This window comes from Colias croceus, chromosome 10 (genome assembly GCF_905220415.1).
Source record: "Colias croceus chromosome 10, ilColCroc2.1".
NCBI classification, from domain to species: Eukaryota; Metazoa; Arthropoda; class Insecta; order Lepidoptera; family Pieridae; genus Colias; species Colias croceus.
The window spans coordinates 5931310-5951753 of NC_059546.1; the positions used below are offsets into that span (position 1 = coordinate 5931310).

General features: G+C 33.0%; 1 protein-coding gene and 1 long non-coding RNA gene across 3 annotated transcripts; one reads left to right on the forward strand and one right to left on the reverse strand.

The window, feature by feature from the left end:
• Window positions 1–3209: 3209 nt before the first annotated feature.
• On the forward strand, window positions 3210–20109 carry LOC123694801 (peroxidase-like). 2 transcript variants are annotated; one of them, XM_045640369.1, is made up of 13 exons: window positions 3210–3523; window positions 5720–5829; window positions 5918–6218; window positions 6609–6846; window positions 7060–7222; window positions 7829–8025; window positions 11013–11208; window positions 11444–11641; window positions 13330–13610; window positions 16794–16949; window positions 17240–17360; window positions 17958–18129; window positions 18313–20109. In XM_045640369.1, exons 1-13 carry the CDS (start codon window positions 3402–3404, stop codon window positions 18449–18451), a joined length of 2394 nt encoding a protein of 797 aa, XP_045496325.1. In that variant the 5' UTR covers window positions 3210–3401; the 3' UTR covers window positions 18452–20109. The 2 variants fall into 2 exon arrangements, with proteins under 2 accessions (XP_045496325.1, XP_045496326.1); XM_045640370.1 differs by lacking the exon at window positions 3210–3523 and adding an exon at window positions 5571–5638.
• On the reverse strand, window positions 3776–5145 carry LOC123694803. The gene is made up of 2 exons (XR_006751867.1): window positions 5100–5145; window positions 3776–4956 (listed from the first exon to the last, which is right to left on the reverse strand). It is a non-coding gene; the product is annotated as an uncharacterized LOC123694803 (long non-coding RNA).
• Window positions 20110–20444: the final 335 nt, after the last annotated feature.

A 20444-nucleotide genomic window follows, 5' to 3' on the forward strand; every position in this document is an offset into this window, starting at 1 on the left:
ATGTAAGTCGCTGGGTGGTATAATAGACATAAATTTTGATTCAATTATAGTTTTTCGCAAAAAAATTACAAATTTCTTGTTTGGCACAAAAATTCAGTAGAAGAAATTATGTTGAACGATTTATTTTTTCTATTCTTTTAATTAATTTATTTAAGCACTTAAAACAACAGTAACGTAATTATATTATAAGTTTTCTTGTGCATACCTGTAATTGGTGTATACATCATATTAATATTCGATAGTTGTTTAGTTTTAATTGTGATAATTTTCATGTGTACTCTGTTGGTATGTCTAAATTAAATAAATAAAATAAATTATTTTTAATCAATATCATATGAATATTATAAAGTATTCTTAGGCTATTAGAATATATATTTGATTTCCCCACTATAAAAAAGGGTAATAGATATTTCCTAGTCCTAAAAAATGCAAGATTTTCAAAATCAAAATTGCTCCTTTCATAAAATAGGAGTAAAAAAGATTTTCCGAAAACTTTTGAGGTAAGGAACTTGATCCTTCAAGTTCCTCAAAAGTTTTACCAAACCAAACACACTATACTTTTTACTAGATGTTTATTAACTTGCAATGTACCTAACTATTTGAAGCAGATAATATCTGAAATTATTTTACACACATACACGTTCAATTTGTATGACTATTGTATGGCTATTATCCAAGTGATTCAAATGGCGGCATATCCAAGATGACGGACCAATTTTATTTTTTAATGCACTCCTCTTATATGGGTAAAAAGTGAAGTCCCGTGTCCCCGTAGTGGGGTAAGGGGCAGATGCATTATGCATACATCTGTTTCACTGATCGATTTTCTTTAGGGATAAGTAGGTGATCAGCCTTCTGTATCCTACCAGACCGAGACATTTTTTTTTTCTTCGTCTCCACCGGGAATCGAACCCATGACCCCTCGGTTCTACGCTCACGCGTCAACCACTGTACCAAGGAGGCAGTCAATATGGGTAGGTATAAAATAAAAAAGGGCTTGCTATAACTCAAACAAAATATATATTGTGATGTCGTTCTAAAACAATATAGCGGAGAAACTTAAATTAAAGCTTGTTTTTAAAATGACTTTTACCTCAAACTTATTTGCATTTTGCAAAATAATTAGGTTCCTATCTATAATATTATGTATCTTTAGGAAAGGCTTGTATGTTGTACTGTTTGTTTGTTGTTACCTACATCGAACGAAAGATCGGAATCAGTTATCAGATGCCTAGTGATTTCATCGAAGGAATTAGGTATACCTAGCCTGTATTAAGAAGGAGGAGGACTGAGGAGGTAAAATAAGTTTCCTCAAAGATCTTATTCATTCTTTATTGAAAGTAGGATAAAGATTGGCTCATTTATAACTACCTAGTTAGGTACGTAATATTATGTAATTTCAAAATTTTGTCAGTTATCTGCTTTTGTCAGACTCTAAGCAGATAACTGACAAAATTTTCTAAGCCTTAGAGCATTATAGTAAATAGTTATCTGAGTAATGAATGTTCTATGCCATTTTTTATATTTTTATAATATTATCTTCTGAACTATAAGAGTTAATAGGTATTTTCATAATATTATGATAAAATTCCAATTAAAGGTCAGTTATAAAAACTGTTTTTTCTGTTATAATTAAACTGTAAGACTGTAAAGCGAAAGTTCTCGCGATAGATTGTTGTTAAAAATTCCTTAGTAGTATTTCTACTTCGTACATGCAAGTAGGTACATCAAAATACCTATGACGTAAGTATGCAGTGCGTTAAAATGTACATTCTCTCCTCTACTTTTCGTTCGCAGGTAGGTAATAATAATGTTATAGTTGTGTAATGCATGAGTTAAGCGTTACCTATAGATCATTGACATAATATCCTTTCCATTTACGTGTTTTATACGAAGCGTCATCGTTTCATAGTCTGCACTTTGTATTTTAGGCTAGCCGCACACACGCAATATTATGGATCAATATTATTGTTGACTATATTGAACAATATTCAAAAAAAAAAGATGGATAAAAAAGTTGATGATGAAAAAACCTCAACTAAACCATTTAAATGTCATAAATGTTCTTTTTCATTGGCAGCTATACTTCCTTGAGTATTTTCTAGTGTCCGTCTCACAGGTCCGTCTGCCCAATCTTACTCTCAACTAAAATATTGACGCACACTCTGCACACGACAATATTATTGTCAATTTCCCTGCCTCCCCCCGATATTGACGAAAATATTTCAGGATTTCCGGAAATCCACAATAATATTGATCAATACATCAATATGGATAGCAAACGATCAATATTATTGACAATACGTAAATTATTGACAATATTATTGCGTGTGTGCGGCTAGCCATAGAACCGGCTCCGATCATGCAGCCTGTGCATGATAGTAAATAAAGGCCACCATACATTTGTAGCAAGGTCTGAAGTGGGGGGAGGGAAGCGCCGGCCACGCGGTGAGCATGCGCACACCACGTGCTGCTGAGCCGTTATTACTGTGCCAAATTTTTTTTTTTTAATCAATAAAATTGACATTTTTTTTGATTAAGTTAAATTTATGAATGTGAGTTGGTCACTAGGTACATGACTTTCGATATAAAAAAAATAATTTATGAGGCTTAAGATACATGGACAAGGACAATAATGCATTGAAGTACCTAAATGACGCTACGTATAAGTTACACACACTTTGTCGATCGTATTGTATCGTTTACAACTTTACAGTTTACTCCTCCTTTTTTTAAATCGGTTAACAAGGTATCATTTTTATACTGGTAGTGTTGTTATGCATTGACTTTTTTTATTTGCCAATTTATATTAATTATATTTGCCTAAAATATCGCAAAAGAAAAAATAGAGCAAAGCTTTAGTCAGTTTTAATGCATTTGTTATGGTGAACAGCTGTTATATGATACATTGGAATGAGCTCACTAATAACCGATCCCTGTCACAAAATGGACACAGAGCAAAAATATGCAGATACTAAGTGATTTCACATAACGTGAAACTTTGAAACAATTCTTCAAATTTGTTACTTTATGTATTCAACAATGTTATCCTATCGACCATTTAAGATTAATGTGTAAAAAGTAATAAAAATAACTCGTTTTGCGCCTTTGCATGTTGATTGTTATTGTGGTGTACCTACTGAGTATTGAGTTACTCTGTGGCCTGCATTCAAACGCGGGGGGGTGTGGGACGGAGGGGTCGAGAGCATTCGATCGCACGGCACGGTGAACGCGGCAAAGTTTCAGTGCAAGTTTGGCAGTAGAGGTGAAATTGGCATCTCTGCCAATCTAATGGAACATCGTTCCTTCGAGCAAGTTTCAGCCGCGGTAGTCCTACACAAGTCAAACATTCGCCACAAACGTGATAACTGTCGTAAACAACAAATCCTACTATTGCTATTATGTTGTTTAAACGGATCATCGAAGGAAAGTCGATGTTGAACGCTGATGTTAAGAAGGATAAGACTCCAGAGAAATGTTCTCGAAGGAAATCGGAATGCGACGGATGTGGAGAGCATTCCACGTAAGTCTCTAAACAATTTCTCAATCTCATCAAATAAATAAATTTTGATAAACCTGAAAAACGGATTTGCATTTTTTTGGCACTAGGTATAATAAAATTTCTATTCTGTAGTTTATAAGACAGAATTCATCCCCAACCCTGAAAGTTTATAATAAATATGTGGTACATACCGATACGAAACAATTGTTGCAAAACTGTGGATTCGTTGCGCATTCCATGTAGAGCTGAAACTATATAAATAAACATATAAAAACGTATAAGAACCTACCACAATATTTATCAATGAACTACATTTCGTTTCGCTTCGCTTCGGTGACAGAAAACCTTTATACAACCATTTACATAGTAGATATTATATTAAAAAATATATAAGGCAGATAATAAACTTTGGAAAGATTAGATACAAAATATACCTCCTTATTTTGGATATAAAAATATAGGTATAAATTATAAACGGCAATCCAATTAGTCTGCAATGTAGAGACAAACTTATTTACAGTTTTTTGCATTAATGGCAAAAGTTTACAAGGACAATTAGTATTGTGGCATATATAGTGGAAAAATAATTTTCAACCTTAAAGCCAGTAATTAAAATTTATAATTGAGCCGTCCATCGTTTTCCCTTTTAATAAATCGTATTGCCATTCGCGCATAATACCTAATTGTTATTGAAATTGAATGACTTTGTCTTTTATGGCATATCCTCTATTTGATAATAGCGAAGTACTTGACCTAAATATGAGCTAATAAATTGATTAAATCTAGTTTATTTACACGTATTTGCATACCTATTAGCAATGTTTATTCTTGGTGAAAGGATAATTGAAGAAATGGCGCCTCGGTTTACTTTCTTTATTTCATTTCCGACAATGACGATTAAGTATCAAAAAAAAAATATTGCAATATTAAATTTGAATTACATTATTATCAATAAGGAAATTTTAAATTCAAACATACCTTAAATGAGAGTTACTCTAGTTTTTCAGGACGCATCGGCCGACATTTCTGGAATGTTCTTCATCACGTTCAATTTTAGCCGTTAAGTATACATTACTTAGTCGATAAATAAAAAAATCATTAGGAAATAGGTAGTAGGTAGTACCTACCTACATACCTAACTAGTTGCCTTAATTTCTGATTATTTCTGCAAAACTTTCAATTAGCTGTGATAGCCTAAGAGCAACTGTTGATATTAATTGTAATTTTGTATAATACGTAACTACCTACCAAAACAATGAAAAGCGTGAAATATTTATCGAAGTAGGTTCAACAGCTAATTATAAGAAACTCAGCTGTTTCTAGAATGTCTGTTAAACACAAGGAAATGAAAACATAACACAGACAGCTCATGTTAACAATACCGTATAAATATCACAATGTTTAGTAACAATTGAAGAATCTGGAAGCAATTTAATATTTTTTCATTATTATGTCTGAAATAAAAAAATACTTTAACATAAAAAGTAGGTTCATCAATAATAATTCATGATGATAAACATTTGATTATCCAAGTAAAGAACAAATAAACTCTTAAATGTAATGAAAATATTATGATGGTGTAAGCATACCTACTTACCAGTTTTAACGTGTTCACAATCAGCAAATAAAAACTTAAATGTTCCTCGTTCTTTATCAATGTTCGTAAAATTCCTGAGTGGAAAACTCTTTCTTCGCCGCTTAAATACCTAACAAGTAGACAGCTAAATGATAACATTATTAATAACGAAGAATTCACATCCATGAATTATAAATATTTATCTTTATAATTTAATTACTTTCTTGTAAATTAACGGTAATAAGCTACAATGAAAATAAGCTACATATGGACCAATAATTTAATTAATTGTCTTGTTATTGTACTTTCTTAGTACCTAGACACTTAGTCATGTTGTTTTCAAGAGAAGATCCGGGGGCTCGTCTGCAAATTCCGATAGCAAAAAGATGCGTGACGATACTATTGACGCTTTAGGGTCAAAATAACAGAGGTCTCAGAGATACCCTCTTGAAATATGGTTCTTAATATAAATCATGTGCCGACAGAGTATTGCTCAGTTTTACTTTATTATTCAAGTCAGACGAATGGATTTTAATGATTCTGTTTAAAGATTGTCGAATGTTCGTTCATGTAATTTATATTCAGTCCGTGTATTCCTTTTGTATGTATTCAAACTTATTAAGCCGATAATCCGTTTGCAGTATTCTAGAGGAAATGATGAAGATGGTGCTACTAGGTGTTGTGTTGTGGGCAGGAGTGACTTTTGGGAGTCATGTCGCACCCTACCCGTTGAACCTGATCGTAACCACAGGTAGGTAACTATTAAAAAATTACATGTATACGTAGATTTATTTATTTATTATCCGGTATATAGGTACTAAATAAACTGTTTCTTGCAGAATTCATTCATCCACCTCCGATGTATGATTTTCCGTTTCCAAGCGCCGACAATTTGAAGAGATTGCCGCCTGTCACAGCAGTGCATACCAACAAGTCGATAAACTTCAGTAAAATGTCGATAGCGATGCTCGAGCGCTTGGAGGACAACTTAGAGGCGTCAGGAATCAAGCCTCAGCCAGGATCTGCTGCTCAAGGATTGGCCATCGCTGGTTTCCCGTGTAGTGACGCAATGAGATATGAAAAGTCATCAATGACCATTTCAAAAGCATCTCAAAATTTAGTGTGGACTCGTTGTACAAGGTTAGTGTTACAAATATGAAATACGTAAACAATTTGTATAGACGTACAAATTTTTTACGTTTTTTTTTTCAAGAATTAAGTAAACTAATGAAATGATGTGTGAGGTGGGGTCTTTAAACATATGTATTGTGATAAAGATTTGTTATCAGTGTTTTTGCACAGTGGGTGTTCCGATAATGGTCCTGACCTCGTATCCGAATCGGACTTTCTTGTATTGATTTATCAGACAGTCAATAATTTATAGATTCCTCTAATTTTTTGTAGAAAATTTATATTACATTTCCGTAACATGTCAATCATAGAAATCCAAATCACATTTTATAAAGCCACTACAAAAGGCCAACTCAAAAGATACAAAATCTCAGTATTAAGAAAAAATTCTCCATTTAGATACGGTTTGGCGCACGATGAGTGCGCGAGCTTCATAAGCACCCTGAATTTACGGGAAAGTGAATTTGGAGGAGAATGCGCGCAGTTAGAGAGGTTCACCTGTCGCACGAATAAGATGTCGTCCCGTTATCGCACCTTTGATGGTTCCTGTAACAACCCAGTGAGATCGTCCTGGGGCCAGGCGCTTACGGGATACAAGCGCCTCCTCCATCCTAGATATGCTGATGGTATTGAAGAGGTAAGGAGGATAATTTAATCTTTCGACTCTTCCTTAAAAAATCTTTCAATAATCTGAATTTCCTCATTTTTAACTTAAGTATTCTGTTGAAACTTTGTCATAATTATCTAGCTGAATTTGTTATTTTTGATAAAATTTTTATTTATTTTGCATCCGAATTTTTCAAAATTATTTCTTTAACATTTTTGGCTAATTATTATTTTCTGTTTGCAGCCACGTCGTGCCTTAAGCCACAAGGAGCTGCCTTCAGCTCGTCTCGTGAGCAACAAATTAGCCAGTAACTTGGATGTACCGAATGAAAAGAAGACCATCGCTTTGGCGGTGTGGAGTCAATTTGTTTATCATGACATGGTTCATACGCCTGTGAGGAAAACAAGTAAGTTTATGAATAATTTGTTTGGAGCATTTTGAACATATCTACCAAAATAATTATTTTGTATAATAATTTTATGGCATCTCATCTTGTTTTTAATTAAATTATGGCATTTAAACTTTTTCTTTGAAAAATTAGACAATGTTTACATTATTTTCGAAAAGTTTACGTTATATCCTTAACGAAAGATGATGCTATATTTAACAAGTTCATCATACGATGCTAAATTGATGATTAAACATATAGCCACTTGAATAAACACAGTTACGTAACGAGGCAATTTAAGACATTCTTTTTGCTAACAATAATTGGTTTTATTCCTTGGTTTTATTTGATAATTTGAAAAAAAAAGGAATTGTATTCATTCACCTAGAAACATCAAATGTAAAAAGAAAACTTGCGATATACTTTATTTATACTCTGATCGTACATATTAAAAAAGCAAACTTTTATGTGAACTGCATTCAAAACGTTCTAAGCTGCGCAAAATAACGCCTTACAAAAAAAATCACTTTTTCACCTACAATTTCAAAAAATATATACTTATCACAAATACAAAAAATATATATGTATATCAAAAAATTAAAAAAAACAACCTTTTTTTCCTAGTTCACACCGACCAAACAATCCGTTGCTGTGACACCACGGGGCTGGGTCTGACCCCACGGTACTTACATCCCAGTTGCATGCCAATCTCCGTACCAGATGAGGATCCGTTCTTCAAAAACAAATATGTCACTTGTATGGAGTACACGAGATCGGTCACTACGTACAGAGGGGACTGCACTTTCGGAGCTGCTGAACAGGTAAATATAGTAGTTAGTGGTAGTGAAAGTATTTGGTAGTAGTAAGTGGTAGTTCTACTTAGGACGCCCGTTTGTACATAGTGTAATTTGTATCAATAAATAGTACGTAGTGAATAGTTTCGCAGTTCGCATTTTTAGCCGAAAATTAGTGAATCGTCTGTTCGTTCAAATAATTTTACCTGCACGAGGATATAAATATACCTGCTGCATTTTAGTATCTTAATTATTAAATGCAGCAGGTTTTTAATAAAATCAAACATTCGGTAGGTTAATAAAAATCGACGATAACAGGTAGTGAGCATTTCCATGTTTGGAATAAAAATAAACCTTGAAACTATAATTTTGGTTCTCAATACGTGTTAGAACGATTATGTATTATTATTATGTGTCTATAAAAAAATCGACTATCTATCCAATACAATAAAATTACACATTACATACAATAATTATAATAATTATAAATTACATCTTATTCTGTAAAATAATATCAATTTAGGTAAAAAACTGTATCAAACTGCCGAAATATTCTTTAATAAAAACATTATTGTTTAACATGTCTATCCAATGTATTTATTTATAACGAGGTAAGTAGTGATAGATAAAGCCGTTTATGCTTATAATAACTAGTAATAGAAGTGTTAGTAATTATTTTTACTGGGGTCCTGATAAACGATGTTTGTCTGTACATTTATGGCTCATTTGACGTCACTGTGTTTACTATACATGAATAACCTTGTAATGGGATATTATGTAAAACTTAGGTCTGTGGTTCTAATAAACAATGCACACATTCTAACAATTATGTACTTGACACTTATTTGTTTGCCCATATACACAAAAGTAATCAGTTAAATGCAAGGTTGAAAATTGAAACAAAATAAACTCATCCCATATTCAATATTACTCATTTACGAAATTAGGTAGTTTTCTACTTTAAATTAAAATTACTCATCTTATTTATTTACACTTTGAACTCATCTAATAAATTACAAATGATAATAACAATTTATTGCGCATTGTTTATTCTTAATGATGATGATTTATTACTTTTCCTTGTCCTTTCTTGTCGATATATTTTTAATTACGACGCAATAACTGATAGATAATACATGTATATATTAAGAAAGTTAATAAAAAATTGGGAAAGGAAAGGAATATGATAAAACTGGCATCCCTATCATAACAAATATATTATACCTATATATTGCAACCCGCATTTGCCCGGTAATTGCGAAGGGAGAGAATAGAAATAGATGAGAGATCTGCCTGACGGAGTAAATTGTAAAATATTTATCTTGGTACCTAGTACTAAAATAGTATAACTGGGTAGGTAGTTGTAGGAACCAATATCGCGTGGTAAGTATGCACATTGCACACATAGCAATATCAGATGTAAACTAGAGACAAAATAAATAATAGACTATTTTCTATAGACTATCACAATACCACTTACGTACCTAGCTGAAAGTTGTTATGATTAACTAATAAGAAAGTATTGTTTGAAAACATTATCTACTACGTATTAAATAATAAAAGATTTGTTTATTCTCATATTATATGATTAGGTAAATGGTCATAACAACTTTTCATAAGAATCGATTTCACGACGGGTGTTTACAATAATATGATAAAAATATATTTTAAATACGGAGAACTTATTTCAAAGTTCATACTTATTTATTTCAATGGAAACAACAATGATTAATACCTAGCATAACACATTAATTGAGCGAGTTACCAATTTACTAGTCCAAAGATGAATCATCATTAATTACTAATGGATTGCTAGATTTATTACCTACAATGAATAGTTTGCTTAATCCCTTGTTAAAAGTTGTTATGTTTGTTTTAGGCATTGCATTGTTTTAGGCATTTTAGGCTTTGTTATAGGCATTGCAGATTATTATACAACCGTTGTCATCAGAATTACGTTTTTATGCAGTTTGTCGATAATAATAACGAACGTTTGAATAAAAGGTGTATCATCTGAACATTTCTAGACTGCATTCTAGATGTACCGGTTTATTCTATAAATAGATTCCCCTCTTTCCGCTCGTTACTGCATTCTACAATCATAATAGTAAGGTAATCGTTGTAGCATGCACTTAGCATGAACACAGCACGTGTTTTGAAGGTTACCATTTGATATCGATTAATCTAGGACGAACTACGATCAAAATAAAACAATCATAATCAATAGAAACAATTTTCTTGTTTACCGAGCTGTTGTTATCCACTCATACATATTTATATTGATAAATGAATAATCATTGCCCTATTGTAATGCTGTTAACTATGTTTGTACGTGTAAAATGAAATTAATACGGATTAAAATGTTTGAATGTGTTATAGGACTTATAGGTACTTTAACAAAAAAAAATGTTTACGTTTAAAATTAGAGATTGACAACCTTTTGACTTTAGCCGTTATTTGCTCAGAAATCATCAAAATCTGGTTTCCGTGAGATAACAAACATCAAAGTATATTGCAGAGCTAACTTTGGCATACTAAGCGTATTGGATTGTGTATTAAGAACTGAATATTTATAATCTTCAATCCTATGATATTAGTTCCAAAATTAATCAATAAACTAAATAATTTTCATTAACTTAGGTATTTGATTAAATCAGATTTAATCACACCCTATCTTTAACTGGAAAAGTGTGTCAGTGATGTCAGGAAAAATAAATTATTGAGAATATTATCAGAGCTACGTGACATCTTGTAAACATAGGTCATTTGTTTTTACCGAGCAATTGTTATTGAAAAGATCACAATATGTCTAACTACGTAATACATGAGAGGCTTAAACCTTTAGTGTACCTTCATGTAGGTACGGCTTATTTTTTAAGCCACATATCACTACCAATGCTTTATTGTTCTTTCTTAAGTATTTTAATTAAAAGCCGTGAAAGAAATAAATATTTGGTCTCTAGAATAATCTTATGTGAGTCAAAATACCTTATCTAAATGCGAACTTCTTACAGATGAACCAAGCCACCCATTTCCTTGATGGTTCCCACATTTACGGCACAAACAGTCGTGACGCAGCCGCTCTAAGGGAGAAGACTGGAGGCTTGTTGAAAACTTCCAATGTTGATGATGAAGAACTGTTGCCTTTGGTCTCCAACCCACTTGAAAAGTGCCTTGTCAATAGCAATGACGCTGCTTGTTTTAATGCTGGTAAGAATTTATGGAAAATATTAAAAATAAAAATGAAAAATGAAATAATTCCAAATCCATATATGTAGTATAATCGGTAAATGTAGACATTTTTGTTTCCATAATAAATAATACAACGTCTGAATTATACAGTACATTGACGTTTTTACATAATGCATTCTTATACATTCTTATTATTAAATCTATAAAAATGTTTATATTGTAAAATAATATAATATAATAAATAATTTACCAGGTGATGTCCGTGCAAATATGCACCCCTGGTTGACTGCTATCCACGCTTTATTCGTCCGAGAGCACAACAGAATCGCTAGGAGTCTAGCCGTTCTGAACCCAGGCTGGAATTCGGACAAACTGTACCATGAGGCTAGAAGAATTGTGGTTGCTGAAATGCAGCATATTACGTATAAATACTGGCTACCTGCTCTCACTGGTGAGTTAATTGTTCAGTTTTTATTCAGTATTGTTAAATATTTTATAAGGATTCCGTTAGTTCTAGGAATATCTGCACATTTTAAAGCTAATAATATATTCAGGTAGCTTTTACTATAAAACAATATAGGTAACGAATGTACAACGTATGAAACAAATATTTATTTATATTGTATAGATGTGGTATTTGAGTTTAATATTCAATTATCTTAAACGATATAAACAATATTTATAACTACCGAGTATATACTTATCTAATTGTTTTAAACGCAGGTACTTAAGTGATATATATGAATAAAATATGAATTAACTTTAAACAGATAAGCATCAGGCGTTTAGAACGTGATCGCATATACTATATTACCGACACGTGCCATACAAACATATCAATTGACTATATACTTATGTGAATCACGTGTAGTAGTTGAATGATGTTTACTACCATTTCAATCATCGGTCTTACAATGTTACATTTCTATGTATGAAGGGGTCAATAGGCAAATGACCCAATTGCCTGCAGAGGAAATATGATACCTATTTTTGTGTGACACTTTGTGGTACCAATTTGCAATTAAATATGACATTCAAATGCGCTTTTAAAATAAATCGACTTTAATCATTGATTTGGATAAATAAATGTTTAATTTTGTCATGTGACGCAAATAAAATCAAGGTGCAACGTTGAATGAGCTAGCTTGCGCAACGATGCAGCTGTTATAGTCTATACTAGCTTCCGCCCGCGACTCCGTCCGCGCGGATGTCGGTCTTCGCGTGGATGGTTTATTTCTCCATTTTGAGACCTCTGACAATAACATCTTATAAATATCTATTGGACCCAATTCCCAAATACGGTTAGGCCTATAATAATACGCAACGTGTGTTCGCGGTTCTACGGAACAACGTCTATGGATAAAACTGAAAAATTAAGATTAATTTTTTTCTACGTATTTTGCCAGGATAAAAAGTATCCTATTTTACGCCCAGGATAATAAGGTATAATTATACCAAGTTTCATCGAAATCGAACCGCTAGTTTTCACGTGATGCCTTCACATACAGACAGACAGACAGACAGACAAAAATTTTTTTAATCACATATTTGGGTTTGGTATCGATCCAGTAACACCCCCTGGTATTTATTTTTTCAATATTTTCAATGTACAGAATTGACCTTTCTACAGATTTATTATACCTATGTATAGATTTGCACGGGATTCGTGACCTAATTCTTCCGAATTTTTATATGCAACATCTTTATTTTTAGTTGACTGTTGCCTGTTATAAGTGTATGTGGGTTGATACCTATTATCTTCGCAAACGTCTTTTAGCGACTTTCACTTCTTAAAATATAGGTACCTACGATGAATAAATTACGAGAACGGGTTATGGTTTTGAATTCGGCGTATGATACCTATTTGATTTCTTTTTTTGATGACGTTGTAATTTGTAGTCGGAGTGCACGAAATTATTCATTATTTTACATCCATTCAAGCAATATATTTTATTATCGTTCTTCCAAATGGAACCGATGGAATTAATTTATTGTTTAAGCTGTATTGATCAGCCCAATTTAAAATTTATAGAATTCTTCAACGTCAAAATGTTATTAACTACGAACATTACTTCTTTTGCTTTAAATTTAAAAACAACGAAAGAACAAACATCTAACAAGACAATACTTAATCCACAGGCAAGTCATTCGACGAGCTATACGACAGCTACGACGTCGGCTACAACTCCGACATCGACCCGACAATCACCAACTCCTTTGCAACAGCGGCCTTCCATTTCGTCAACAGTCTCTTCGATCAGGACATTGAACTCGTGGACGATGATAATGTGACGTCATCACGGCTAGCTCTACACTATTTCAAGCCAGAGCTGGTGGCGAAAAAGGGTGGGATCGAAAAGTTACTACGCGGAATGACCAGTCAGATGTCGCAGGGATTGGACTTCAACTATGATGATGATGTGAGTACTAGAATTTTATATTTTACTTGATTTGGATAGCGAAAAATTAGCTCTGCTATGTGTCAATGGAAAGATATTAAAAGGAGTTTAGCATAGTTTAAGAAAGGTAATATTATAATTAGAATGAAATTAATATCAATAAAAGTTATATTGATAGGTACACAAGCAGAAATATAATAATAGTATTATCGCACCGAACGGAAATGTACTGAAAAGCATTACCACAACGTTGTAATACGTTTATTTAAAGACAAATACTCAAATATATGTACAGAGTACAAACACATAGACAATAAACATACTTATTTAAAAACATTTGAATGTCAAGCGTAGGTCGTTGGACTTATAAAATCTTATAAAATATTGCTTGCATTGTTTTGGGTTCACGCTTATGATTTAGGACCAAATCATTTGCGAATAATGATTTGGAATTATTAAGTATAGATGCAAAATAGATGCAAAATTAATATATATGAAATATTAATTATCTTTAGAACAACCAATTGAAGAGATTTTTACATTGAAAGTTCTTTATAATAATAATTAGTTAATCTAAAAAGTTTTTTTTAACATATCGCACATCCGGAGAAATAACGTCACAACTGCATTTTTTTCAAAAATGAGTTTTATGTCAAAAACGTTTCCTTTTATGGTTTAGTATTCAGGGAATTAATGTCATAATTTTAATTTTAATATCCTCCACGAGAGGTCGATTATGACGTCGCGGTTTTGACATGTTATTGGCCCATTCTGGCGGCACGATGTCTTATTAGTCAGTTGCGTCCGGCCATCCGAGCGGAGTAAATGTGTTTGGAGCTGCGTTGTCACATAAGGTAATTATGACATTTACTAAATAAGCTTTTGGTAGATAATTGTCACAACTGTATTTTTCTAAACAATTGTGACAAAAGCGCTCTCGATTTATTGATTAGTTATTTGATTCTATTGGCTATATATGTCATAACTGTACGGTATAAAACAATTATGACAATAACGCACCAAACTATTGGATATTCAGCTATGTGGCTTAATGTAATATTGTTATTTTATGTACAGTTGTGACAAAACCGTCCTAAAATTGGATGTTCAGCTATAGCTATAATATATTATATAATATATTATAACGATTTGAGTTATGACAGTTATACATACTACTTTTCAATACGTGTTATATAATTACATAATTTCGTTTTAATTTTTATTTACAATACTTTTAAAGGTGAGAGTACTCGCAGCGGGGATTTTTCGCCTGATAGTGACAGTGATGAACTACCTACTGAATCTTCAAGCTCTAGTTCCTCTAGAAGTTCAAGTTCTGATTCTTCTTCATCTAGCGAAGATTCAGAAGTAGAATCTACTGCAAACCCTGTCAATAGACCTTTTGTAGAATAAGTTGCAATTTCTGAAACTGTAAATAGTACAAGTGAGAAGGAAACCCCAAACAATCTTCGAAAAGAAACTACTTCGACACAGAAAAAAGGTAAAATAGTGCTCACCGTCGTACGATGTTTTCTATTTAACCTACGTGCTTTTAAGATATACCCAAAGCCCGCAGAGATTTCCAAATTGGCAACAAATTCCTGCGTAGAATGGTATGATGTCAGTGGGCACTCCTCTTACGTGAATAATTGTATAAGGGGATAATTGTGCTCAGGTTGTGCTGGGCCAATATTGAATGACCAATAAACACATTGGCATCTTCACCACTTAAAATTCGATAGCAACCCTATTGCGGCCTATTCTTAATGCAATCTGCAAATATTTTTGATGCCATTTCTTACAAGTAGTTGACCGATTTAGAAGGCCCGGATCGAGGTGCCTGATGTGGGGTTATTTTCTATCTTACTGCAATGTACAATGTAAGGTCCAGTCAGTTACAGAATACTGTCGAAAAGGGCCTTCTAGAAGGGGATGCTTATAAACGGTATCTATGTAAATAGAGTTAGGACAGTCGCTTAGAGAAGATTTCTTTGTCTTGCTTCTAATATCATCACCAACATCCTGGTCAAGATGACGGTTTGGCCTTGGACGGGGCACATCATCAATCATAGTCTCAGGAGGGGGAGGGGGATCAGGTGGATCAGGAGGTGATACCTCCACTATTTAAATAATATCTACTAGAAATTAAAACAAACTTCGCGTAAACCGTCACCAACACAAAAATATCAGGTTTGATAGACTTACACCAACGCCGTTATTCCAAATTAATTAAAATGTTACAATAAAGATGTTTTTCTCTGTAGAAGTGATATTTTTTTCATACCTACCTACTAAATTTGACATAATAGATTTAGTATACTTTGAATCCCAGGGCCATAATGTCATAAATGTAGTACCATCCTTAAAAAAAGTAAAATAAGTCTTATCTAGTTATTTCAGCCTCCCTGAAAATGCTATATATTCGAAGTTGAATATATTCACCAACATAATCAATTAAATAATTTTTCTTATGTATAAACTGGGCCCATGAATAACAAAGCAAACTTTTAAATCTCTGCCCTGTAAAAAGTGGTTTATGACATTTATGACGTTATTTCTCCGGATGTGCGATATCTTTAATTAGATATGTAAAAAACATAATATTACAAAAGTAATCTCTGTAATCTCTGTTTAAGAAAAATGTGTATTATCTCATTTATTTGGTTTTATATACCTTGAAAAGTCGTAAATATTTTACAAGGTAACTGAGACAACATACAGGCCTTGACCTTGTCGATAACATTTTTTCCGGGATTTTGGATTTGTATTTAGTAATCTAAAATACTATGACGTTATAAAAGTTTATATAGTCTTATATATCCAAAGATATGGCAGTGGTAATTCGTTTGCGTGCGGTCCTTACAAATTTCTAAATTGGTCTAACGACTCACTAGATGTCTCTGCATTATTTACCACCAAATTATGTACCTATAATCTATACTAATATTATAAAGCTGAAGAGTTTGTTTGATTGTTTGTTTGTTTGTTTGTTTGTTTGAACGCGCTAATCTCGGGAACTACTGGTCCGATTTGAAAAATTCTTTCGGTGTTAGATAGCTCATTTATCGAGGAAGGCTATAGGCTATATACCATCACGCTACGACCAACAAGAGAGGAGCCACGGGGGTGAAACCGCGCGGAGCGGCTAGTCTATAATAATATGTATTATAAATATGGAAAAATAAATAAATACTTTATGAACAGTTACGTAACGAATGGCTGGGCGGTCTCGACGTGTTAGCTGTGGACGTGCAGCGCGGCAGAGACCACGGGATCCCCGGGTACGCGCAGTTCCGATCGCTTTGCGGCTTGCCGGTGGCTACTGCGTTCTCACACCTGAATGATGTTATTCCGCAAGAGGTATGTATCTGAAATCTGTACTAATATAATAAAGCTGAAGAGTTTGTTTGTTTGTTTGAACGCGCTAATCTCAGGAACTACTCGTCCAATTTGAAAAATTATTTCGGTGCTAGATAGCCCATTTATCAAGGAAGGTTATATATCATCACCCTAAGACCAACAGAAGCGGGGCAATGCGGGTGAAACCGCAGGGCACAGCTAGTATTACATATAATTAGATGTTGAAAATCGTTAAACATATGAAGATGTAGGTATAACATAATAACTATGTTATATTTTTTAAATTCCAGACCATAGACAAGTTGTCAGCAGTATACGAGCAAGTTGGTGACATCGATCTAGTTGTAGGAATGATGGCGGAGACACCTCTCGCCGGCTCCTTGATAGGACCCACCGCCACTTACTTGATACGTAAGTATAATTTTTTCAACCGACTGCAATAAAAAGGGTTCTCAATTGGGTTGCTCTTTGGGTTTTTTGACTCAGAACTTTCGACTGAGTGCGCTGCTGACTGCGTGCGTGCTTGCGTGTACGCGTCGTTGTGTGTGCATGATTATTATTTATTCCATGATTTATATATATTCCATGTTTATTCCATGATTATTATTACTAAATTATATGTAGGTTATTGACTAAGGGCGTCAGTCAATAATATCCTTATTGACTGATTTTATCTGACAAAATCAGTTAATAGGGTTATTGACCTGTCGGTATTGTTTTACTTGCCCATTACAGAAAGATTTAAGTGTTAAAATCTATTCAGTACGTTGGTCAAAATCTATATTGACTGAATGTCTGCTCTTCAAATTGGCCAATAAAGTTATTGACTGAGGGTGTCGGTCAATATCCTTATTGACAGATTTTATCTGAAAAAATCAGTCAATAAGGATTTTGACCGACGCCCTTAGTCAATAACCTTATTGACTAATTTTACCGGTCAATAAGGTTATTGACTGGTCTAGGGTTTTGACTGTAACATATAATATACGAACTGACCTTTTATTACAGGCGAGCAGCTCTGGCGCACGCGTTCCGGCGACCGGTACTTCTACTCGCACACGCACGAGGCGGGCAGCTTCAGCAAGCGGCAGCTGGCCGAGCTGCGGCGCGGCTCGCTCGCGCGCCTGCTGTGCGACAACCTGCGCCTCGCTGCGGTCAGACGCGACGTGTTCCATGTGGGGTGAGATGTTGTTTGTGTCCCACGCTACTGCCACTCGCACACGCACGAGTTTATCAGATGCAATGAAAAAATAAATAGGAAAATAAAAGAAAAATAAACCTCTTGCTTCATTTTCAAGTGTCAAAGTAAACAATTTGTGTCATGTAAATTTATTTATGCTAAGAACTATTTTTTTGTTTACAGAAGCCCAATCGTCTCTTGCGACGAAATTAAGAAAGTGAATCTCGAAGCATGGCAAGACCCCGCACAGCAGCCGGACATTTTGACACGTACTAATAAATGGATCAAAAACAAAGTTGCCAGCTCCAATTCTACCAAGTAGACTGAATAGATTTAAAATATTATTATACTTACGTCAATAAAAGTAAAAATGACAGAAAATCTAAAATGTGTTCCGTAAATGCACTCATACTTTCGCCTCGATTTTGTCAACTAAAACCAACGACGATTAGAACCAAGATTAGAACCAATAATTCTTATGTCATATTTTGACAGCGACGCGACGTCCCGTTGTGTTAAACTATTCTTAGTTCATATTATAGTAACAGGAGTAAAGTTTTGTTATATTCAGTAGAAATACCGAATTTATTTTATAACTTATAAAACAGATCGATAAATTGGTTAAATATTGAAATAGTGTTGCAAATGTAAATTATTTAATTAAAAATTTAATCAAGCACAGATACCTAACTACATATTCTATAAAAACCACCACAGATAAAAATATATACCTACGCATTTAGATATTATAAGATTTTGGTTGTGTGAATGAGTTTTAAAATGACAATATGAGTAGCTTGATTCTTAAAAGTTATTATAGTACTTTAAAAGCATTTACACTCGTACCGGAATAAGTTGCAGTATTTTAGTTAGGTTATAATTAACCACGTTGATCGAACTTGGATCGAAATTATCCAAGTTTCTGTCCCTTGTGGACGCCATGGAAAGTGGCTGTGATAACGTGTGTAACATAGCAGTGTAGTTAAGACTAAGTTTTTCTAGATTCATATGTTAAAAGATCTAGAAAACTCAATGTATGCGTCTTCTACTACCTAGTTAGTGCTTTTTTACAGGGAACAAGATGTTCTCTCAGGGTTTAGAAAATAGACGAAATTGTTACATGGCAATACTTAGATTGTGAGAAATACATAATTATTGTAAACCAATTATCGCCCTATTTCTACTTCCTGGGATGTTTATTGTCGACAGTGGAGCATAGACAATTTTTTTTAATCGCAGATTCCTATTTTAAAACTTCATTTATTAATAATAATGTCTTTGCACAAAAAAATGTTACATGTTGAGATTTATTTTTAGCACAAAATTTCGTATCTTTTGAGACGCTATAAATTTATACTGAAAAAATGCTATGATATTTTGGCTGTGTTTGTGCGTTGTACGTTTAATCCGTTCTTTACGTATTATTATAATCTATTATCTTATTACCTTTTATTTACGTGTTACTTTTATTTCTAAAATAGAATTTGCTCGAATTACAAATAAAGACGTAAAAGTTTTTATAAAAAACAATAAAAAATTTGTACACATGAATTAAATTACATTTCAAGTGTATGTCGATTACCAAAGACTGTTTTAAAATTAATTAATATTATTTTGTAAGGAAATTTAATTATAAAAAGTTGAAGATAAACCAGTTTGATTTGATTGAATATTAATTTCCAATTTTTACATGTATTAATTAATAATATGTGGAGAATAGAGCGATAATTCCTCTTTCTTTTCTGTCTTTCCCTTTTATTTTGAATCTGTACTCTTAATCTTAAGATATTATGTTATATTGATTGAAGATTGAAAAAAAATGTACTCCCAAATGTAGGCAATAGAATTATAATTTATAATTTGAATGTTGTTTAAAAATGGAAGACGTTTTTTATGTAATCTCGTCCGTCTGAAATCAGGGTTTGTAATTTAATTTATTTCTTTTTGTATTTGACAATAAATCTTATTTATCAACAGCCACAATTGTTTATTATTTAAACTGAATGTATCTAACACATCTAACCTATGAACCTGTACTTACATCAAACACAATTTATTTATATTCTATAATAATATAATATTCAGTAAAACACATACATTACTATCAATAAAAATACGATCTTGCTGTTTTCCAATTGGTATCTAGGACTTTAAACAACTGTGACTGAAACTGAAGACTGAACACTGAACTGAAATAATGCTTACCTACCTACCGTTTATAACAGAATGAAATACATAAGTAATATTTAAAAATTCATTTCGTTCTTGCTAACTTTGATTCATTTGAATTTATATGTAGTCGGTACAATTTGTGT

What these genes read in the sequence shown, in the direction of transcription:
- LOC123694801 (XM_045640369.1), top strand. Translation starts at nt 3,402, where the DNA reads ATGTTGTTTAAACGGATCATCGAAGGAAAGTCGATGTTGAACGCTGAT. An exon ending in TACGCCTGTGAGGAAAACAA is followed by an intron (nt 7,223 to 7,828) that starts GTAAGTTTATGA and finishes TTTTTTTCCTAG; the next exon opens with TTCACACCGACCAAACAATC. An exon ending in CTGGCTACCTGCTCTCACTG is followed by an intron (nt 11,642 to 13,329) that starts GTGAGTTAATTG and finishes CTTAATCCACAG; the next exon opens with GCAAGTCATTCGACGAGCTA.